We start from the raw sequence: 24431 nt of genomic DNA, 5'->3' as shown, positions 1-24431 counted from the left end.
AATTAAACAACTTGAGAAACCCTCAAAGATCACTAACAAAAACTGAAAATACTGGAAATATTCAGCATTCTTTTTCTTGTTTTATGGTCTGGCTTGCTGGGTGGACTATATATGCTTACCCCACAGCCTCACTGTCAACAATATACTGCACAGATAATGAAGGATAATGAGCTTGTAACTTTCTCCATTAACTCATTTGGACTCACTCCTATCAGACGTCCTCCTTGGTTGGACTCCTACCCATTCCATCCCACATTTCCCTTCCTCGCCTTCTCCCCTACCAAATACGAACTTCTTAAACTTATAATGTTCATTGATTCTTTATTTACATTCCAGTGCAGGTTTACCAAAAAAAAGACAAAGTTCTGAAGTAACTCAATGGCTCAGGACTCAACCAGAAACATCACCTATCCATGTTCTCCAGAGATGCTGATGACCCGCTGAGCTACTCCAGCACTTTGTGTTGCTTATTGAATAATTGATTATTGCTTCTTTATTCATATCCATGCACTCACCACCAAATGCTTCTGTGATTGCCATGCTTTCAATTCCTCCACCCAACAATTTACTGCAAAGAAACATAAGCATTAATGGTTCACAGAATATCATTACTTTTCTTGCAAAAAGTGTAACACTCATCTGAAAGAATGAACAAATGCGTTTATTGGCCAAGTATGTTCACATACAAGGAATTTGCCTTGGTGCTCCGCTCACAAGTGACAACATGGCATACAGTGACAATTAAGAAAGACACATAAAACATTAATAATAATAATAATAATAATAAATTTTATTTATGGGCGCCTTTCAAGAGTCTCAAGGACACCTTACAAAAATTGAGCATGTAGAGGAAAAACATGTAAGGGGAATGAAATAAATAGTAGAGACATGACTAGTACACAAAGTAAAGACAGAATTCAATACAAAACACAGTATGAGGCAATTAATGCACAGATGAAAAGGGACGGGGACGTGGGGCTAAGGATAGGCAGAGGTGAAGAGATGGGTCTTGAGGCGGGACTGGAAGATGGTGAGGGACATATAATAAAACAATATTGATTAAACATGTGAATTAAATAAAATACCAGAGCAAAAGGAGGCTACAGATTTTTGGTTATTGAGTAGAGCTACTACTCGTGGAAAAAAACGGTGGCAGCTTTGACAGTCCGGAGTCGCCTTCCAGAGGGAAATAATTCAAAGAGTTTGTGGCCAGGGTGAGAGGGTTCAGAGATGATCTTACCCGCTCGCTTCCTGGCCCTTGCAGTGTATAGTTCGTCAATGGGGGGGGGAAGGTTGCAGCCAATAATCTTCTCAGCTGATCGGACGATTCGCTGCAGCCTCCGGGTGTCGTGCTTGGTGGCTGAGCCAAACCAGACCATAATTGAATTGAATTGAATGTCTTTATTGTCATTCAGACCTTACGGTCTGAACGAAATTTCGTGCCTGCAGTCATACATACATCATACAATAATAACAACAATAAACACAAATTAACACCACCACAGTGAGTCCTCCAAGCACCTCACTGTGGTGGAGGCAAAAATCATAGGGCTGCAGTCTCTTCCTTCCTCTTCTCCCTCTGCGCTGAGGCGATTCTCCGCCGGGCGATGGTACAAACAGTCCCGCGGCTCACCGAACCCCGCAACGGGCCGGCTCAAACACTGCGGCCCGGGGTGGTCGAAGCTGCCGCCCTCCAGTCCAACGGACGCAGCCGCTGGCCCGCGGCTCAACCCCGGACCCAGGTCGCCGCCGCCAGAATGCCGTCCCAGCCACCGGAGTACCGTTCCAGCCCCGAGCCGGATCGCCCTCACGTGAGTGCCGTTCCTCCCTCGGGCTGGGCCACTCCGACGGGAGTGCCGTTTTCCCTCGGGCTGGGCCACTCCAACGGGAGTGCCGTTCTCCCTCGGGCTGGGCCACTCCGACGGGAGTGCCGTTCTCCCTCGGGCTGGGCCACTCCGACGGGAGTGCCTTTCCTCCCTCGGGCTGGGCCACTCCGACGGGAGTGCCGTTCTCCCTCGGGCTGGGCCACTCCGACGGGAGTGCCGTTCCACCTCGGGCTGGGCCACTCCGACGGGAGTGCCACAGCCCCTCACGGGAGAGTCTCGGCCCCTCGCCAGGCCGTCCTCACGGGAGCGCAGTTCCAGCCCCGAGCTGGGCCGCCCTCACGGGAGCGAGCCCAGGGCAAGTCCTGACAGGCTGTCTCCGGAGTCCCGAGGTCGCCAGCTCCGCCATTAGGCCTCAGCGCAGACGGAGGCAGAGAGGGGGGATACGACGAAAAAGTCGTATTCCCCCCAAGGGAGAGACAGCAAGCCCCGTTTCAACCCCCCACATAAACACAACCTAAAAACCAAAAACACAACTAGACAAAACGAAAAAAAACAACACAAAAAAGTAAAGACAAACGGACTGCAGGCGAGCCGCAGCCGTTCCCAGCGCCGCCACTTGAAGGAGGTGAGGACAGAGGTGAGGACAGACTCTACGATGGCCATATAGAATGGGACCATCATTGCCTGTGGCAGATTGTGTTCCCTCAGCTGCCGCAGGAAGTACATCCTCCATTGCGCCTTTTTGACTGTGGAGTCGATGGTGGCCCCCCATTTAAGGTCCTTGGTATGTTGACATGAGTGTAACAGGTAAAGATAGTTAGTTGCAAAGTCATGCTCAATGTACAGCTCTAAATCTCACATTATAAATAAATCATGAATTTAGTTGAACAGTCACATGAAATCTAATCTCAAATATATTGAAAGTTCAATAAGATTTTTGAATTATTTCCCTGCACTTGTTGCCATTTGTGTTGTAAATTAAAATTAAGAGCTGCAATTATACAGCAGCACCGTAAGCGGTTAAAACAGTTGCCGGTTATGCCTCTAGTGAATGTATCTCTTCCATTGCTTTATTATCATTAAGGACAAATTGGATATTGAAAGGTACGTAACATTGAGAGTTGACACAAAGCTAGGAAAGGCTTTGTCAATTAACGATGGTTTTACAGCGTTAAAGAAGATTACTTAAGTTTAGAAAACCACAACATAAAAATGGCTTGAGGAGAGGTAACCTATCAATCTGCATTTCTTTGGGATATGGAAGGAAACAGGAATACTGGTGAAAACCCATATAGTTGCAAGGAGAATGAACAAACTCCACACAAATACTACCAGAGTGAGATCAAACCCAGATGGCCGGAGCTGTGAGGCAGAGCTCTATAAGCTGCACCACTGCATCGCTTATAATCTCCAGGGCCGGACAATGTTTCCTCCTCTACCCTCAAGCTCTGTGCCGAACAACTGGCACCGGTCTACACAGACATTTTCATCCAGTCCCTGCAAACCTGTACTGTCCCTGCCTGCTTCAAAGTCTCCACTATTGTTCCCGTACCCAAAAAGACAAGGATTACTGGTCTTAATGACTACTGGCCTGTCGCACTGATCTCTGTAGTCATGAATGATAATGTTTGCATCTTCAAAACAGACAAAATACAATGGGTTAAGGTAAACCATATAAGCTTTACTTTTACGTCAGACGGGAGTGGAGGGAGATGTTACAGTCGAGAAGTATCCAGTGATAATTCTGGTTCTCCCAAGATACCACTCAAATTAACAAAGAATGCTGGGGTCTTTTATACAGCAAAAGTCACATGCGCAGAATGCCCAGTCCATCATCGGCTCTGACCTTCCTTCCATCAAGGGGATTTATCGCAGTCGCTGCCTCAAAAAGGCTGGCAGTATCATCAAGGACCCACACCATCCTGGCCACACACTCATCTCCCTGCTACCTTCAGATAGAAGGTACAGGAGCCTGAAGACTGCAACAACCAGGTTCAGGAATAGCTACTTCCCCACAGCCATCAGGCTATTAAATCTGGCTCAGACAAAACTTTGATTATTAATAACCCATTATCTGTTATTTGCACTTTATCAGTTTATTTATTCATGTGTGTATATATTTATATTATAGTATATGGACACATTGATCTGTTTTGTAGTAAATGCCTACTATGTTCTGTGTGCTGAAGCAAAGCAAGAATTTCATTGTCCCATCAGGAACACATGACTTACTTACTTACACAATAAACTCACTTGAACTTGAATACCAATGGCATCAAGTAATGTCCCAAGAAGCATTAACCAAGTGCTAATATGGAGTTGTTTTTCACCTATTGCTCAAAACCAAGCATTCCAAAGACATTAGTCATAGTCCCAAGATGCAACAGTCCAGTAACATGCAGTTGTTTCTCTGTGCCAGTTCATGTCTGTCCCCTTATCAGTACTGACTATCCTAACGGGGCCCCTCTTATCTGCTCCACTGGAGAAAGCCTGCCTGAGAGAAGAAATACAAAGCCACAAAATCAGATCAAGTATCCCAGCAAGCAATGACAATTAGCTCTTTCATTACAGAAAGTGGTTAAATATGGCAGCAAACGATATAATAACGATTAACGCTTTCATGAAGACTCTTAAAAGACTTCTGCTGGCTCAGTTGGAAAAAAAACAAACCCCCTGGTAGACCCTCTGCAGTTTGCATATCGGGCCAATAGTTACTGAACGACGCAGTCAACCTAGGCCTACACTTCATCCTCCAGCACCTGGACCGCCAGGGGACATATGCAAGGATTTTGTTTGTGGATTTTAGCTCTGCATTCAACACCATTGTGCCAGAGCTACTACACTCCAAACTCTCCCAGTTGACTGTGCCTGAACCCCTCTGTCAGTGGATCACCAACTTCCTGACAGACAGGAAGCAGCATGTGAGTTTGGGAAAGTACCTCGGACCCGCTGACCCTCAGCATAGGAGCACCGCAAGGCTGCGTACTCTCTCCTCTCCTCTCTTCACCAAAAACTGCACCTCCACAGGCTCCGCTGTCAAGCTTCTCATGTTTGCGGAATACACAACCCTGATTAGACTGATCCAGGATTGGGAGGAATCTGCCTACAGACAAGATGTGGCACAGCTGGCGTCCTTGTGCCTTCGCAACAATCTGGAGCTCAATGTTCTTAAGACAGTAGAATTGATTGTAGACTTTAGGAGAGCTCCAGCTCCCCCTCCCCTCCCCCCCCCCACTCACCATCAACAACACCACAGTCACATCTGTGCCGTCTTTTAAGTTCCTTAGAACCATCATCTTCAGGGACCTTAAATGGAGGACCACCATTGACTCCACAGTCTTCTTCTTCTTGCGTATGGCGTGCACAGCCTAAAGGACAACTTGTTCTATTTGATCTTACTTGATTGTGCACACCAGGTTGATTGCATTAGTTGAAACCACGTGAAGGTTGCAATCTCCCACCCCGACTCCACAGTCAAAAAGGCTGAACAGAGCATGTACTTCCTGCGGCAGCTGAGGAAACACAATCTGCCACAGGCAATGATGGTCCAATTCTATACTGCCATCTTAGAGTCTGTCTTCACCTTCTCCATCATGGTTGGGTTTGGCTCTGCCACCAAGCACAACATCCGGAGGCTGCAGCGAATCGTTCGATCGTTCGGAACTGTACACTGCAAGGGCCAGGAAGTGAGCGGCGGGTAAGATTATCTCTGACCCCTCTCACCCTGGCCACAAACTCTTTGAAGCACTTCCCTCTGGAAGGCGACTCCGGACTGTCAAAGCCACCTCAGCAAGACATAAAAATAGCTTATTTCCACGAGCAGTAGCTCTAATCAATAACCAAAAGTCTGTAGCCTCCTTTTGCTCTGGTATTTTATTTCATTCACATGTTTAAACTATAATATTTTATACTTAATGTTTTATGTTTTATTCTTAATGGTTTACTGTATGTCGTGTTGTATGTGTACATACTTGGCCAATAAACTTACTCATTCATTCATACATTCATTCAGCTCTATACGCTGCACCACTGTGTCAACCATAAGCATGAAAGCTCCAGTCAACAATGGCTGGTTGTGGTGCATTGATAAGCATGCTGCTTGAAAATTAAATACGGGAGGGAGGGGACGGGGCAGCAGTATGATGCAATGCAGACCTTGTGACTGAGGACAGCAATGTCTGCCCCCTCCATGCAAGTACTCTCAAGGTAGCCAGCTGTACCCTCATGTTTCCTGTGACCCAGACCACCGTGACTTCAACTTCCATAATATTTGCAGAGTTAGCTGACACGTCCTGCCTTATACCAGAACATTCCCTGCTTTGTTCAATCCTCTCCTACTTCAGCTCATTTTAAAGGAGGACTCTGCTCCTGACAGCAAAGTTTATGAACACAGGGCCCATTTCTAAGCTCCGAGGAGGGATGAAGTCACAGTGAATTGTATCTACTCCAGCAGGATAACGGTTCTTGGACATCAGCAAACTGCTCGCAAGAGACATATCTCTGTTTTATGAGGACAGCAGGCTGCTGATGAGTGGCACTTTATTGTTCTTTAAGACTACCACCTGGTGGAAGAGATGAGAGCTCTATTTGAAGCTGTTCTGTTGCCTCCATCTGTGCATCCATGGAAGCTAAGACCAAACTCAGTAGCTGCAGCATGAGGACATCATCAACATATCCTTGCACAAAAGTGCACTTCACCTCCAGAATGGCATCATAATCTCCTGGTTCCACTCGAGGTATGAGATGAACCTCCTCATGTTCCTTGTTAATTTTTACATTTGGCTGAACAAGTCTGGCAATGCATCGTTCCAATGAATTTCCTAAGTCTTCTGCTTGATTGCAGCTCTCTCTTTGTTTGTAACTTCTATTTTGTTCCTCCCTCAGCGTGACAGTATTGAGATGTGATGTGGAGCCGAATGTAATGATCAGTGCGATCTTCTTCATTTTCACCACCTTCGTTCATGCTGCTCCTGCTCATGATCTGAATTGGTCACTGCCAAATTGCCCTTAGTGGTGGTTGGTGCTAGGTGCTGGGTTAATTGATATGTAACTGAGAACAGGTTGAGAACAAATAAATGTGGGAACGGGATACCTCTAAGGGCCGGCATAGGCTCTGTAGGCTGAATGGCAGGGAAGTTGGCCTTGAACATCAGCAAGATTCCAAATGGTAGGCTACTCTGGAAGGTTAGATCATGTGGGATCCAGGGTAAGATAACCCAGTGAATACAAAATTAAGCAAAAAGCAAAGTGGTGAAAGAGCTCAGTGGGTCAGGCAGCATATGTGGAGGGAATGGACATACCACATTTTAGACCAGGGCCCTTCTTCAGACCGATGGAGTGGGGAGAGGTGGGGGAGGAAGAGACGAAAAATGCATAGTCCATATAGCCTGCACTTTAGAATGGCACAGTGGCACAGCTCCCGATTCACAGCACGAGAGACCAGGTTTGATCCTGACATCAGGTGCTATCTGTGTAGAATTTACACTTTCTCCCTGTGACCGTGTTTATTTCCATGGGGTGCTCCACTATAAAGTATTCATTCCCTCCCACATCCCAAAGATGTGCAGGTTTGTAGGTCAATTGACCTCTGTAGATTGCCCCTAGTGTAGAGAGTGATGTGAAAGTGGGATAACATAGAATACAATACAATACAATACAATTTATTTGTCATTTGGACCCCTTGAGGTCCAAACGAAATGACGTTTCTGCAGCCATACATTACAAAACAAAAAAAAGACCCGAGACACAACACAGTTTACACAAACATCCATCACATCGCTGTGATGGAAGGCAAAAAAACTTAGAACTGGTGTGAACGGCTCATCGATGGTTGTGTGGGCATGGTGGGCCGAAGTTCCATGCTGCATCTCTAAACTAAATCTAATCCAACAATATGAACACTGAATTTTCCAATTTCAAATAATAAACCCCTACTTTCTTCAACCTGACCCCAATACACACATTTCTCCCACCATCCAAGCAACGCTGCTCCTTTCCCCTCCGACGTATGCTACAATTCTCCTTTAACTATATGTACACTAAATATGTTCCATAAATAAATATTATTCTCACTCGAATTCTTGGCTGCCAGTGGTGATGCGAAACACTGTCTTCCTTTTTTCGCTATACTCGAATGCAGTAAGAAATCCTGGCTCCTGCAACACATAAACGTCAAGATTTGTTTGCAAGTAAATCGCTTGAAAATATCAGTCTGCACAAACAAAATAAGAAGATCATATTAAGAGCAGTAACAGAACTGTAAAAACAGTCTACAGGTTGTAATTACACTATAGACGATTGGAGCATATTATTAATTGGTCCTGAGTGCAACTATTTCAGCTTCAGGACATTGAATCAGAAAGTTCCTCAATGTCCTTCCCACCATTTTGTACGATGTCCACTGATAACTGTGCGGTATTCATTTCCAACCATAAATCCAGTCAATGATTTCATTAGGGTGTGGGCTGCAAAGGTGCATGTGAACTATGAGCTTGATAGCATCAAGCATGGACAGTCTAACCACTTCCCCTTGAGGGTATTGCAGATCCACCACCGATATTCCAACAACTGGTGGTCCAGGCCCGCCTTTAATCCGGTAAAATCCCATCCCCCAGAAGTCCCACCAAAAATATGGTGCCTACGCCGGGTGAGGCAGTTGATCTCAACCTCATCTGTGCCAATCAGTCACAGTGATACAGTGTGGAAACAGGCCCTTTGGTCCAACTTGCCGACACTGGCCAACAATGTCCCAGCTACACTAGTCCCACTAGCCTGCGCTTGGTCCATATTCCTCCAAACCTGTCCAACCTATGTACCTGTTTTTTAAACAATGGAATAGTCCCAGCCTTAACTACCTCCTCTGGCAACTACCTTCCATACACTCACCACCCTTTGTGTGAAAAAGTTACCCCTCAGATTTCTATTAAATCTTTTCCCCTTCACCTTGAACCTATGTCTTCTGGTCCTCGATTCCCCTACTCTGGGTAAGAGAACCTGTGGATCTACCTGATCTATTCCTCTCATGATTTTATAAACCTCGATAAGATCACCCCTCATCCTCCTGCGCTCCATGGAATAGACACCAAGCCCACGCAACCTCTCCCTATAGCTCACACCCTCTAGTCCTGACATCATCCTTGTAAATCTTTTCTGAATCCTTTCAAGCTTGACAATATCTATATTACTAAAAGGCTAATCTTGACCACTTCCTGTCGTTCTGTAGATTTTAGAAAAAACGCTGCCACTTATGGCTGTGATTTTTGGCCATCTTACTCAGAGTCCCCCTCCGTTGCGCAGGACAAGAGGATTGTTCCCATCGATGAAAAATAAGAGTTATTAGTGTTTAAAAAATGTTGAGATTCTCTCCTGAAGGCCACGCCCCTTCCGGAGGGGCTATAAAACCCGGAAGTGTTGAGTGCCTCAGTCAGTCTCTGCAAGATGGGGGAGTGAGAGGGTCACGTCTCTCAGTCTGAGCTGTGAATAACACTGAACACATGTCTACTAAACTGTGAGTGGTTTTACTGACCTTTCAGTGCCTTTAATGTGGTTTGAAAATATGGTTTGGAAATGCTAAAGCTATGTTGCCTTTGGTTTGGAAATGCTAAAGCTGTATTGCCTTTGGTTTAGAAATGCTAAAGCTGTGTTGCCTAATAAAATTTGCCTTTCCTAATTAATGTTGCCATGCCTTCTATATAATTAAAAGTCTAATCTTGACCACTTCCTGTTTGCGCTTTATATTGATTTTAGAAAAAACGCTACCACGTACGGCTGTGATTTTTGGCCATCTTACTCAGAGTCCCTGACCGCTCATCAGGTGCCGAGGAATTTTCCCATCGATGAAAAATAAAAGAGTTATTGGTGTTTAAAAAATGTTGAGATTCTCTCTCCTGTCAATCACGCCATGAAGGCCACGCCCCTTCTGGTGGGAGGGACTATAAAACCCAGAAGTGTGGGCGTGGCTCAGTCTCTGCAAGATGGAGGAGGGAGAGGTCACGACTCGTTGTCTTTAGTGGCCTTGCACCCTGCTTGCAATGGTATGAAACTGCACTTGAATTTGATGGTCTTGCACCCTGCTAGAAGTGGTATGAAACTGCACTTGAATTTGGTGGCCTTGCACCCTGCTTGAAATGGAATTTCAAGGACTAGCCGTGAGTCAACTGCCAGCCTACCAGCCGTGAGTGAGCTGCCAGCACAACAGGCTTGAGTGACTGAGCCGCCAGCACAACAGGCTTGAGTGACTGAGCCGCCAGCCCAACAATCCATTCGGCCCACAATGTCCATACTAGCCCTCGGGAAACCAGTCCCTTTAGCCCACAACACCCGTACTAGCGCTCCAGAAAGCCCCCCTCCTCCCACTGGGCACCAATATTGGAATTGGTGGAGAAGTGGAATAATGCGTTGGGGGACCAGCCCTCCGTGTGATGCTGGGACCCAGCGGAGAAATGGTTGATGGAATTTAATACAGAGAAGTGTAAGGTGTTGCATTATGGCACGTCGAAGAAGTGCAGGACCTACACAGTAAATGGTAGGCCTCTGGGTTATGTTGTAGAGCAGAGGGATCCAGGAGTACAAGTGCATGGTTCCATGACGGTCAAGTCGCAGGTAGATAAGGTGGTCAAAAAGGCTTTTGACACTTTGGCCTTCATCAGTCAGAGTATTGAGTATAGAAGTTGGGAGGTCATGTTGCTGCTGTATAAAACGTTGGTGAGACCACATTTAGAATATTGTGTTCAGTTCTGGGCACCATGTTATAGGAAAAATATTGTCAAGCTTGAAAGGGTTCAGAAAAGATGTACGAGGATGTTGCCAGGACTTGAGGGAGTGAGCTATAGGGAAACATTGAGTAGGCTGGGTCTCTATTCCATGGAATATAGGAAGATGAGTGGAGATCTTAAGGAGGTATGCAAAATCATGAGAGGAATAGATTGGGTAGATGCACAGTCTTTTACCCAGAGGAGGGGAATCGAGGCCCAGAGGACATAGGTTCAAGGTGAAGGGAAAATATTTAATGGGGATCTGAGGGATTACTTTTTCACACAGTGGGTAGTGGGTGTATGCAACAAGCTGCCAGAAGAGGTAGTTGAGGCGGGGACTATCCCATTGTTTAAGAAACAGTTGGCCAGGTACATGAATAGGACAGGTTTGGAGGGTTATGGACAAGTGCAGGCAAGTGGGACTAGGGTAACCATATAACAATTACAGCACGGAAACAGGCCATCTCGACCCTTCTAGTCCGTGCCGAACACATAATCTCCCCTAGTCCCATATACCTGCGCTTAGACCATAACCCTCCATTCCTTTCCCATCCATATAACTATCCAATTTATTTTTAAATGATAAAAACGAACCTGCCTCCACCACCTTCACTGGAAGCTCATTCCACACAGCTACCACTCTCTGAGTAAAGAAGTTCCCCCTCATGTTACCCCTAAACTTCAGTCCCTTAATTCTCAAGTCATGTCCCCTTGTTTGAATCCTCCCTACTCTCAGTGGGAAAAGCTTTTCCACGTCAACTCTGTCTATCCCTCTCATCATTTTAAAAACCTCTATCAAGTCCCCCCTTAACCTTCTGCGCTCCAAAGAATAAAGCCCTAACTTGTTCAACCTTTCTCTGTAACTTAGTTGCTGAAACCCAGGCAACATTCTAGTAAATCTCCTCTGTACTCTCTCTATTTTGTTGACATCCTTCCTATAATTAGGCGACCAAAATTGTACACCATACTCCAGAATTGGCCTCACCAATGCCTTGTACAATTTTAACATTACATCCCAACTTCTATACTCAATGCTCTGATTTATAAAGGCCAGCACACCAAAAGTTTTCTTTACCACCCTATCTACATGAGATTCCACTTTCAGGGAACTGTGCACAGTTATTCCCAGATCCCTCTGTTCACCTACATTCTTCAATTCCCTACCATTTACCATGTACGTCCTATTTTGATTTGTCCTGCCAAGATGTAGCACCTCACACTTATCAGCATTAAACTCCATCTGCCATCTTTCAGCCCACTCTTCCAACTGGCATAAATCTCTCTGTAGACTTTGAAACTCTACTTCATTACCCGCAACCCCACCTATCTTAGTATCATCTACATACTTACTAATCCAATTTACCACACCATCGTCCAGATCATTGATGTACATGACAAACAACAGTGGACCCAACACAGATCCCTGTGGCACCCCACTCGTCACTGGCCTCCAACCTGACAAACAACCATCCACCATTACTCTCTGGCATCTCCCATTCAGCCACTGTTGAATCCATCTTGCTACTCCACCATTAATACCCAACCATTGAACCTTCTTAACCAACCTTCCATGAGGAACCTTGTCAAAGGCCTTACTGAAGTCCATATACACAACATCCACTGCTTTACCCTCATCAATTTCCCGAGTAACATCTTCAAAAAATTCAAGAAGATTAGTTAAACATGACCTTCCAGGCACAAATCCATGTTGACTGTTCCTAATCAGACCCTGTTTATCCAGATGCTGATATATATTATCTCTAAGTATTCTTTCCATTAATTTGCCCACCACTGACGTCAAACTAACAGGTCTATAATTGCTAGGTTTACTCTTAGACCACTTTTTAAACAATGGAACAACATGCGCAGTACGCCAATCCTCCGGCACTATTCCTGTTTCTAATAACATTTGAAATATTTCTGCCATAGCCCCTGCTATTTCTACACTAACTTCCCTCAATGTCCTAGGGAATATCCTGTCCGGACCTGGAGATTTATCCACTTTTATATTTCTCAAAAGTGTCAGTACTTCCTCTTCTTTGATCCTCATAGTTTCCATAGCTACTCTACTTGTTTCCCTTACCTCACATAATTCAATATCCTTCTCCTTGGTGAATACCGAAGAAAAGAAACTGTTCAATATCTCCCCCATCTCTTTTGGCTCTGCAGATAGTTGGCCACTCTGACTCTCTAATGGACCAATTTTATCCCTCGTTATCCTTTTGCTATTAATATAGCGGTAGAAACCCTTCGGATTTACTTTTACCTTACTTGCCAAAGCAACCTCATATCTTCTTTTAGCTTTTCTAATTTCTTTCTTAAGATTCTTTTTACATTCTTTATACTCCTCAAGCACCTCATTTACTCCATGCTGCCTATAACTATTGTAGATCTCCCTCTTTTTCCGAACCAAGTCTTCAATTTCCCTTGAAAACCATGGCTCTTTACAATTTTTACGATTTCCTTTCAACCGAACAGATACATAAAGATTCTGTACTCTTAAAATTTCACCTTTAAATGTACTCCATTTCTCTTCCACATCTTTCCCATAAAACAAACTGTCCCAATTTACTCCTTTTAAATCCTTTCGCATCTCCTCAAAGTTAGCCTTTCTCCAATCAAAAATCTCAACCCTAGGTCCAGTTTTGTCCCTCTCCATAATTATATTGAAACTAATGGTATTGTGATCACTGGACCCGAACTGTTCCCCAACGCATACCTCTGCCACCTGACCCATCTCATTTCCTAACAGGAGGTCCAGTACCGCCCCTTCTCTAGTAGGTACTTCTATGTATTGTTGCAAAAAACTATCCTGCACACATTTTACAAACTCCAACCCATCCAGCCCATTTACAGAATGTGTTTCCCAGTCTATGTGTGGAAAATTGAAATCTCCCACAATCACTACCTTGTGCTTACTACTAATATCTGCAATCTCCTTACATATTTGCTCTTCCAATTCTCGCTCCCCATTTGGCGGTCTATAATACACCCCTATAAGTGTTGCTACCCCTTTCCCATTTCTCAGTTCCACCCAAATAGCCTCCCTAGACGAGCCCTCTAATCTATCCTGCCAAAGCACTGCTGTAATATCTTCCCTGATAAGCAATGCAACACCTCCACCTCTTGCCCCTCCAATTCTATCACACCTGAAGCAACGAAATCCTGGAATATTTAGTTTCCAATCACAGCCCTCCTGCAACCATGTTTCACTGATCGCCACAACATCATACTTCCAGGTGTCAATCCAGGCTCTAAGTTCATCCACTTTTCTTACAATGCTCCTAGCATTAAAATATACACATTTAAGAAACCCACCCTCTCTTATTCTCTGATTATTTTCTTTTTCATCTCTCTCCCCTACATTTTGGGTCAGAGTGCTACCATTCTCTGCCCCCTGATTCACACACTGACTGCTAGCTTTCCCAATTTGAGTCCCTCCCCCCAACCATACTAGTTTAAAGTCTCCCCAGTAGCCTTTGCAAATCTCCCCGCCAGGATATTGGTCCCCCTTGAGTTCAAGTGCAACCCGTCCTTTCTGTACAGGTCGCACCTTCCCCAAAAGAGGTCCCAATGATCCAGAAACTTGAATCCATACCCACTGCACCAGTCCCTCATCCACGCATTTATCCTCCACCTCGCTCCATTCCTACTCTCACTGTCGCGTGGCACAGGCAGTAATCCTGAGATTGTTACCTTTCCAGTCCTTCTCCTTAACTCTCTACCTAACTCCCTAAATTCTTTTTTCAGGACCTCTTCTCTTTTTTTACCTATGTAGTTGGTACCTATATGCACCACAACCTCAGGCTCCTCTCCCTCCCATTTCAGGATTTCTTGGACACGTTCTGGGACATTGTCGGCCCGTGTGGGCGAGTTGGGCCGAAGGGCCTGTTTCCACACTGTATTAATCTATGACTCTATGAGATGCAGTATATTGTGGATAAATGTGAGGCTATCCACTTTTGTGCCAAGAACAGGAAGACAGATTATTATCTGAATGGTGTTAGATTAGGAAACGGGGAGGTGGAATGAGACCTGGGTGTCCTTGTACATCACTCACTGAAAATAAGCATGCAGGTACAGCCGGCAATGAAGAAAGATAATGGCATGTTGGTCTTCATTGCGATGGGATTTGAATTTAGGAGCAAGGAGGTCCTACTGCAGTTGTATAGGGCCCTGGTGTGACCGCACCTGGAGTATTGTGTTCATTTTTGGTCTCCTAATTTGAGGAAAGACATTATATCTATTGAGGGAGTGCAGCGTAGGTTCACCAGGTTAATTTCCGGGATGGCAGGACTGACATATGATAAAAGAATGGGTCGACTGGGCTTGTATTCGCTGGAATTTATCTTACAGAAACGTATAGAATTCTTAGAGGATTGGACAGGGTTGATGCAGGAAAAATGTTCCCGATGTTGGGGGAGTCCAGTAACAGGGATCACAGTTTACGAACAAGGGGTAGGCCATTTAGGACTGAGGTGAGGAAAAACTTTTTCACGCAGAGTTATGAATCTGTGGAATTTTCTGCCACAGGCCAATTCACTGAATGTTTTCAAGGGAGTTAGATTTAGCTCTTAGGACTGAGAATCAAGGGATATGGGGAAAAAGCCAGAACGGGGTACTGATTTTGGATGATCAGCCATGATCATATTGTGCGGCGATGCTGGCTCGAAGGGCTGAATGGCCTAATCTTGCACCTATTTTTTTCTGTTTCTATGATCATGGCGGATCTATGTTGGCCTCATCCTCTCTGTAGTTCCCCATAACATTCCATCCATTTATTTCTCAAATATTTATCTATGTCCACCTAACAATCTAGCTCTCACCACTCTTGAGGGCAGTGGACTCCAGAGATTCATAACCCTCTAAGAGAATAAATTTCTAAGCACCACGGTCTTAAATAATCAGTCCCTTATTTTGTAACTTTGTCCCCTTGTTTGCGACTCGCTGACCAGTGAAAACATCTCAACATCTATCCTGTCACGTCCCCTTAGGACATGTGTTTGAAAAAGATAACTTCTCATGTTTCTGAATGCCATAAAACACTAATCCAAACTGAGTATCTTTGCTCAGGACAATCCTGGAGGAGGTGGTTGTGGAGAATTCTAGCAATGACTTTCTCTGTGGAGGACAGCAGGGAGACCCCAGTAGTTACCACAATCAGACTTGTTCCCTTTCACAATGTATGTTACACTTCCAGCATCCCTGAGGTTCCCAGGTTTGTTCTCCTCAGAGTGGACAGTGAGATTGTGTATTTGTGACTGAAGCAGTCACTGTTGAATTTTAGAACTTCAGTGGGGATACTGTTTGTTCGCAGGGCATTTTGTTTTGTTTTTTAGCTGAAATATGGCCAATTCAAGTCCCAAGATTTCCACGGGTATCTTGACTATCTCCCTCCCAACCTGTAACAATTTCATCCATTCTCCCAGTTCCTCAAGCTGTCCTAGCTCTTCTGATAATGTATCTGATGATCTCCTTTTTGCCTGAAACATAGCTGCAATACTAAACATGGTTCGCTGCTGCTTTTGTACCAAATCATCCAACATTTGTGTCTTTATTTTGAATTGTCCTTGTTTTTATTTACTATAATCAATTAATGCAGTGTCTCTGCCTTCATCATTTCCTTTCTAATGTTACCCCCAAAGTTTTAAATACCCTCCAAGCCTTTTTCAATATTGGTATCTGCCAGTAAGAATTTAATTGTTCTGTTTCAGTACATATGACAAATAAACACTCTTGATAGTAGTTTTTCTTTTTTTGCTTTATCAAGGAGCTTGCAGGGCAGGATATGCAGCAGTTTTACATTTGGAAGTCCTATCCTTTTTCTTAAATGGGCAGGTATTTGTTCTGAAACCTCAAAATGGTCTTTTAAAATTGTCTATCCTTCTTTGCGCTTATTTATCTTCAAGTAGGTACTCACAACATCAACATCCAGCCTCATAAAATTGATTGAGAATTTACAAACCTGAAAACTATAACTATTGCTTGACATTAATGGTAAGGGATACAATATAATACATCTTTTATGGAGTTACAAGAGACTGAAGGTGCTGGAGAGGGTTTGTAATAGTGTCAGTTGAATGTCTCTGTCCCTGAAATGGAGACAGAGAGATTAAGAGGAGTGAAGATCTGTAGTAGATGAAGTCATGCTTAAAGGAGAAAGTACAGGTACAGAAAGGAGAGAGTGTGACTGAATCAGCAAAGCACTGAGGCCAAAGGGTGTGCCTTGAACAGTTCTGGTCCCAATGTTATGAAAAGAAATCATTGATAATAGTGATCATTCTTCAAGAAAAAAGTGAAAAAAGTGACCTGGTGTGGTTCTTATTGAGAAAACACAGAACATAACCACTAACAAATCCAACTAAGATAGTATATCGAAGTGAAATAGGACATGCTATAGATGAAGAATAGAAGTTCAGGTGGGGTATGAAAATTGGTATAATGTACATCATTTAGGCTCATTGTTGATCTGAAGGCATTTGATTTTGGGAGAGTAGCTGGGACAATATATTTGGATTTATTTATACTGGTGAAATGTATTCTTACAATTAGTTTGTTGGCTGCTTCCTTGATTTTATCAACCTTAGCCTCAGAAAGACCCTTAATGTTGCACAGTCCCTTTCGCGTTGTCATCTGAATCCCTTTCACTGTACAGATCCCAGCAGTTTTCATTTTCTTAATGTCAGCCACATTCTGTGAGAAAAACACCAAAAGAAATTCATTAACTGAAAAAACAAGGAATCATTTTGTTTAGAACACGGACACAAACTGAAGCCATGGGATGGAGTCCAGTTTGATGAGCTTTCATCAAAACAGAAACTCATTATCCTGAAACAGTTCTTTCTGTCTGAATCTACCTTTCATCATTTTATCTTTTTCCTGGTTCTATTCGTATAATCCAGCCTGTGAGAACAAACCGCATCCTTGCTATGAGCAACACATTATTGAGACAAAGAAACATAATGTACTTCTAACTGCAGCTCTAACTCACCTCTTCCGGACTGAGGTCAGGCGACAACTCTCAGACACCTCCTCCTACTTATCCTTGGACCATGACCCCACAGACGAGCACCAGGCCTTAATTTCAAGCACCATTACTGACTTCATCACTTTCGGCTCCCTGCCCCCTAAAGCCTCCAGCCTTATTGTTCCCCAGTCCCGCATGGCCCGGTTTTATCTCTGCCCAAAATCCACAAACAGAACTGTCCTGGCAAACCCTTTGTTTCTGTTTGTTCATGTCCCACCAAATTAATTTCCACATGCCTCGACTTCATCCTATCCCCCCTGGTCCAATCCTTCCCTACCTATGTCCAAGCCACCTCACATGTTCTTCGTCTCCTCAATGATTTCCATTTTCCAGGCCCCCACTCCCTCATCTTTACTATGGATGTCCAGTCACTCTACACCTCCATCCCCCACCAGGAGGGTCTTAAAGCCCTCCGTTTCTTCCTCGACCGCAGAACCAGCCAATTTCCGTCTACCAATACCCTCCTACAACAATTGTTCATCCCAGTTTGGCAAAAAAAAAAAATCAGGGAAGGTAGTGCATCCGTGGATAACAAGGGAAATCAGGGATAGTATCAAAACAAAAGATGAAGCGTACAAATTAGCCAGAAAAAGCAGCCTACCAGAGGACTGGGAGAAATTCAGAGACCAGCAGAGGAGGACAAAGGGCTTAATTAGGAAAGGGAAAATAGATTATGAAAGAAAACTGGCAGGGAACATAAAAACTGACTGCAAAAGCTTTTATAGATATGTGAAGAGAAAAAGATTAGTTAAAACAAATGTAGGTCCCTTGCAGTCAGAAACGGGTGAATTGTTCATGGGGAACAAGGACATGGCAGACCAATTGAATAACTACTTTGGTTCTGTCTTCACTAAGGAAGACATAAATAATCTGCCGGAACTAGCAGGGGACCGGGGGTCAAATGAGATGGAGGAACTGAGTGAAATCCAGGTTAGCCGGGAAGTGGTGTTAGGTAAATTGAATGGATTAAAGGCCGATAAATCTCCAGGGCCAGATAGGCTGCATCCCAGAGTACTTAAGGAAGTAGCCCCAGAAATAGTGGATGCATTAGTGATAATTTTTCAAAACTCTTTAGATTCTGGAGTAGTTCCTGAGGATTGGAGGGTAGCTAATGTAACACCACTTTTTAAAAAGGGAGGGAGAGAGAAAACTGGGAATTACAGACCAGTTAGTCTAACGTCGGTAGAGGGGAAACTGCTAGAATCAGTTATTAAAGATGGGATAGCAGCACATTTGGAAAGTGGTGAAATCATTGGACAAAGTCAGCATGGATTTATGAAGGGTAAATCATGTCTGACGAATCTTATAGAATTTTTCGAGGATGTAACTAGTAGAGTGGATAAGGGAGAACCAGTGGATGTGTTATATCTGGACTTTCAGAAGGCTTTCGACAAGGTCCCACATAAGAGATTGGTATACAAACTTAAAGCACACGGTATTGGGGGTTCAGTATTGATGTGGATAGAGAACTGGCTGGCAGACAGGAAGCAAAGAGTAGGAGTAAACGGGTCCTTTTCACAATGGCAGGCAGTGACTAGTGGGGTACCGCAAGGCTCAGTTCTGGGACCCCAGCTATTTACGATATATATTAATGATTTGGACGAGGGAATTGAATGCAACAAGTTTGCGGATGACACGAAGCTGGGGGGCAGTGTTAGCTGTGAGGAGGATGCTAGGAGGCTGCAAGGTGACTTGGATAGGCTGGGTGAGTGGGCAAATGCATGGCAGATGCAGTATAATGTGGATGTGGTATACTTGGACTTCCAAAAGGCTTTTGACAAGGTGCCACATAAGAGACTATTGCTAAAAATAAAAAATTATGGGATTGGGGGTAATATATTAGCATGGGTAGAGGATTGGCTAACAAATAGGAAGCAGAGAGTGGGGATAAATGGTTCATACTCGGGATGGCAACCGGTAACTAGCGGGGTTCCGCAAGGGTCGGTGCTGGGACCCCAGTTGTTCACAATTTATATAAATGATTTGGAGGAGGGAACCAAGTGTAATATATCAAAATTTGCGGACGATACGAAAATGGGAGGGAAAGTAGGGGATGAGGAGGATAGGAAGAGTCTGCAAAAGGATATAGATAAGCTAGGTGAGTGGGCAACAACTTGGCAGATGAAATTTAATACTAATAAATGTGAAGTCATTCACTTTGGGGAAAAAAATGTTAGGGCAAGTTATTTTCTAAATGAGGAGGAGCTGCGTTGTAATGCAACGCAAAGGGATCTAGGGGTATTAGTACATGAATCACTAAAAGTCAGTATGCAGGTGCAGCAAGCAGTCAGGAAGGCCAATGGAGTTTTGGCCTTTATTGCTAGGGGGATTGAGTATAAAAACACGGAGGTCTTGCTGCAGCTGTACACGGTATTAGTGAGACCACATTTGGAATACTGTGTACAGTTCTGGGGTCCATACTTAAGAAAGGATGTACTAGCCCTGGAGGCAGTGCAGCGAAGGTTTACAAGATTAATTCCTGCAATGAGGGGATTGACATATGAGGAAAGGTTAAGTAAGCTGGGACTCTACTCTTTGGAGTTTAGAAGAATGAGAGGCGATCTCATTGAAACGTATAAGATCGTGAGGGGCCTTGATCGGGTGGATGCACCGAGGATGTTCCCAATGATCGGGGAGGCTAGAACTAGGGGACATAGTTGCAGAGTGAGGGGGGGCTCTTTTAAAACTGAGATGAGGAAGAACTTCTTCACCCAGAGGGTGGTTAGTTTGTGGAATTCACTGCCCCAGGGAGCAGTGGAAGCAGAAACGTTAAATATATTTAAGTCAAAAATAGATGTTTTTTTAGCTGCCAAGGGGATAAGGGGCTACGGGGAGAGGGCAGGGATATGGACCTAGGTATGGTTAGTATAGTAAGACCTGAGTGATCTCCTGGACAAGTGTCGATCGCCTGGATTGGGGTCGGAGAGGAATTTCCCGGATTTTTTCCCCGAATTGGACCTGGGTTTTTATCCGTTTTTTTGCCTCCCCCAGGAGATCACGCGGTTCTTGGGGTGGAGAGGGGTGATAGCGGTATAAAGGGGAGGGTAGTGTCTTGTGTTCTGTGTCTTGTGTCTACTGTTTGTGGGTAAGTGTGTCTGTTTAGTGTTCAGCCATGAGTGAATGGCGGTGCGGGCTCGACGGACCTGGTGGTCTACTCTCGCACCTACTTTCTATGATTCTATGATTCTATGATTCTAAATGTGAGGTTATCCACTTTGGTGGCAAAAACAGGAAAGTAGATTATTATCTGAATGGTGGACGATTAGGAAAGGGGGAGATGCAACGAGACCTGGGTGTCATGGTACACCAGTCATTAAAAGTAGGCATGCAGGTGCAGCAGGCAGTGAAGAAGGCGAATGGTATGTTAGCATTCATAGCAAAAGGATTTGAGTATAGGAGCAGGAAGGTTCTACTGCAGTTGTACAGGGTCTTGGTGAGACCACACCTGGAGTATTGCGTACAGTTTTGGTCTCCTAATCTGAGGAAATACATTCTTGCCATAGAGGGAGTACAGAGAACCAAACCACCCCCTCCACAGGTACTTTCCCTTGCAACTGCAGGAGATGCAGCACCTGTCCCTTTACCTCCAGGTGAGGTAGAGGTTCACTTGCACCTCCTCCAACCTCATCTACTTCATCGCCTGTTCAAGATGTCAACTTCTCTAAATCGGCGAGACCAAGCGCAGACTCGGCGATCTTTTCGCCGAACACCTCTGCTCAGTCCGTCTTAATCAAGCTGATCTCCCGGTGGCTCAGCACTTCAACCCCCTCCCATTCCCAATCTGGCCTTTCTGTCCTGGGCCTCCTCCATTGTCAGAATGAGGTCCAGCGCAAATTGGAGGAGCAGCATCTCATATTTCGCTTGGGTAGTTTACACCCCAGTGGTATGAACATTGACTTCTCTAACTTCAGGTAGCCTTTGCTTTCTCTCTCCATCGCCACCCCCTTCCCAGTTCTCCTACTCATCTTACTATCTCCGCCTACATTCTTTCCTTGTCCCGCCCCCTCCCCAGACATCAGTCTGAAGAAGGGTCTCGACCCGAAACATCGCCAATTCCTTCTCTCCATAGATGCTGCCTCACCTGATAGGGGGCGCCGTCCTGTGGTATGGCTGCCCAGCCTGCAGCTGTTCGTTTTTCACTCTTTTAAAAAAAGTTTTAGTGAGTTTTAGTGTTTTGTTTTTGGTGTTCTAGTCTTTTTTATGTGGGGGGTGGGGGGGGGGGGGAAGGGGGAATCTACTTTTCAGGGTATCTACCTGGTCGGAGAGATAGCTTTTCTCCAGGCTGCACTTTTGACCCGTCCTCGCGGCCTACCAGCGGGCCAGGAGCGGCGTTTCCTGAGGGGACCGCCCAGAACCTCGGCTTCGGCACAGCACTGGAGCGCTATTGCGGAGCAGAGCGGGCGATGCCTTGCCTGGGTCGCCGCGCTGGAGCTCCGGTATGCTGAGACCGCCGAGATAAACATCGCGGAGCTGCGGGTCTGTGGAGCGGCTAGCTGCGGGCGGCGGCGCTGAACTTAAACATCGGGAGCCTGGGATCTCTCGATGAGATCGCCAGTGGTGGAGCTCCAACCGGCGCGGCCTTGTTGGCTTCGGAAGCCGCGGTCTCCGGTAAGGGAAGCGGCCGTTCCAGGGTTCCCATGCCACTGAGAGGACTCTCCCGACGTCGGAGTACAATCATCCGGCAAGAAGGGCCTGGAACATCGGGCCTCCGTAAAGGCAACTGTGGAGGCCTCAATAGGCCCGACTATGGGTGGACATGGGATGGGGACTGGACACAGTGCCTTCCCTCATAATTGGAACCATTGTGGGGGGATGTTTTTATGTTTAAATTTCTTTATTATTGTTATGTCTGTATTCTTTCTTTATGTGCTGCATTGGCAAGAAGCATTTCACTACACCTATGGTGTATGTGACCAATAAAATAACCTTTGAACCTGCTGCGTTACTCCAGCATTTTGTGTCTAATTTAGACTCTTCTCTTTGTTTTACCCATCTGTCGTTAACTTGGCTCCAACTAACTTATTTTTCTTTCTTTCCCAGTTCTGATGAAGAGTTCTGTACTCGAAGCATTAACTTTCTCTTTCCACAGAAGCTGCCTGACTTGCGGAGTATTTTTTACATGTTCTAGTTTTTCAGCATTTGCACTTTGATCCTCTTAAAACTGATGTATTTGAAATTTCCTGACTTTAGTAGAATGCCACACAGGAGTTGCCAACACCAGATCTCAAAGTGGCATGTCAAGAAAGTCCGGAGTACCAGAAACGAAATAACTGAGAAACATAGCTAATCTTGAAAATTGGATTATCCCATTTTCTCATTGTAAAGAAATACATTTATTGACCTGAACAACAAAGTGCTGGAGGGACTCAGCGGGTCAGGTAGCTTCTATATTGGGAACGGACTCTACATTGGGTGTCGATGTTTTGGGTAGACTTCTCCTGCCTGTCACTTGGATTAGACCTCCAACCCATAGCACAGGATGCTTCTAAACAATCATATTATATTTTGGAAAAATCCATTCAATTTGAGGCACCAAAACACCTCAGATGTGCAATGTAAACAGTGACTTATGAACAGTATCTCAGGAAAAAACAGCAATTCCCTTGCATTCAGTGCTCACTGCAGTCTCCTCTAGCCAAATGCAAATCGAGTGACCAATTTAAAGGTGCACCTCTTCAGGGGTGACCCTGAGCTTCCTGTGGTCTGTCGCTTTAATTCTCAATCCCATTCTCATTCTGGTCTAATAGAGACTGTCTGCACTATTCTAACAAGACTCAAAAGAATTTTGAAGAACAACACCTTATCTCCTGTTTAGCGACAATACAGCCTTTAGGATTTCGCACTAAATTCACAATTTTCAGTTAACTTGCTTTCTCTGCATCAGAATGGTCATCTCTACTGTAAAGTATCTCTGTCATATTCACTCAGTTTTTTTCTCCATGACATAGCCGGACGTACTGTACATTTCTGTCGTCTCTGACATATTTCACAGCTTTTACATGATGCTTTATTTGATTTCCCTCCAATTGTTTTCATTAAGATTTCGACCAGATGCCATCATCAATAGATTGTCACCACTACAAGCCTAACCTCACCCATCAGGGATATTTCCTCTGTCATATTCTTTGTAATATAAATAAACTTCTTTCCTAGTTCTGATGAAAGATCTTCATCGAATCATAGAGCTACACAGCATAGAAACAGGTCCTTTGACCCACCATGTCCATGCTAACCAAGTTAACATACTGGGCTAGTCTAATTTGCCTGCATTTGGCCCATTGACTTCTAAACTCTTTCCTATCCATAAATCTGTCCAAATGTCTTTTAGAAGTCGTAATTGTATCACCTCTATGGCTTCTCTGGCAGCTTGTTCCAGATACTTTGTTCTCCAAGTGAAAAATGATGCCCTTGAGGTCCCTCTTGAATTTATCCCCCATTACCTTAAGACTATGCCCTAGTTTGAGGTAAACTGGGGAAAAGGGGAAAAGGCTGCAAGCCTTAGTTTATTTTATCCAGGCTCCTCGTGATCTCATACATCTCAATAAGGCCTTCGCTTCTTATGCTCCAAAGAAAAAGTCCCAGCCTATCCAAACTCTCTCTAGAACTAAGGCGGCATGGTGGCTTAGCAGTAGAGCTACTGCCTTACAGTGGTAAGAGACCCCGGTTTGATCCTGATGACCTGTGCTGTTTGTACGGAGTTTGTATGTTCTCCCTGTGTCCTGCATGGGTTTTCTCCAAGATCTTCGGTTTCCTCCCACACTCCAAAGACATACAGGGTTGTAGGCTAAGTGGCTTGGTATAAATGTAAAATTATCCTTAGTGTGT

General features: G+C 44.6%; 1 protein-coding gene across 1 annotated transcript in view; it reads right to left on the bottom strand.

Moving 5' to 3' along the window:
- The window catches only part of dmc1 (DNA meiotic recombinase 1), a 60231-nt gene that overhangs the window by 25546 nt on the left and 10254 nt on the right, over window positions 1-24431 (bottom strand). The window contains exons 3-5 of the mRNA XM_033013150.1: window positions 17126-17272; window positions 7899-7981; window positions 516-568 (exon numbers count right to left, since the gene is read on the bottom strand). Coding sequence (XP_032869041.1) covers window positions 516-568; window positions 7899-7981; window positions 17126-17272 — 283 coding nt within the window. The remainder of the gene's footprint in view (window positions 1-515; window positions 569-7898; window positions 7982-17125; window positions 17273-24431) is intronic.

Source organism: Amblyraja radiata, chromosome 38, assembly GCF_010909765.2.
Source record: "Amblyraja radiata isolate CabotCenter1 chromosome 38, sAmbRad1.1.pri, whole genome shotgun sequence".
Classification (NCBI taxonomy): domain Eukaryota; kingdom Metazoa; phylum Chordata; class Chondrichthyes; order Rajiformes; family Rajidae; genus Amblyraja; species Amblyraja radiata.
Note: the sequence above shows the minus strand (reverse complement) of the source record. Positions and strands in the feature narration are given on the sequence as shown.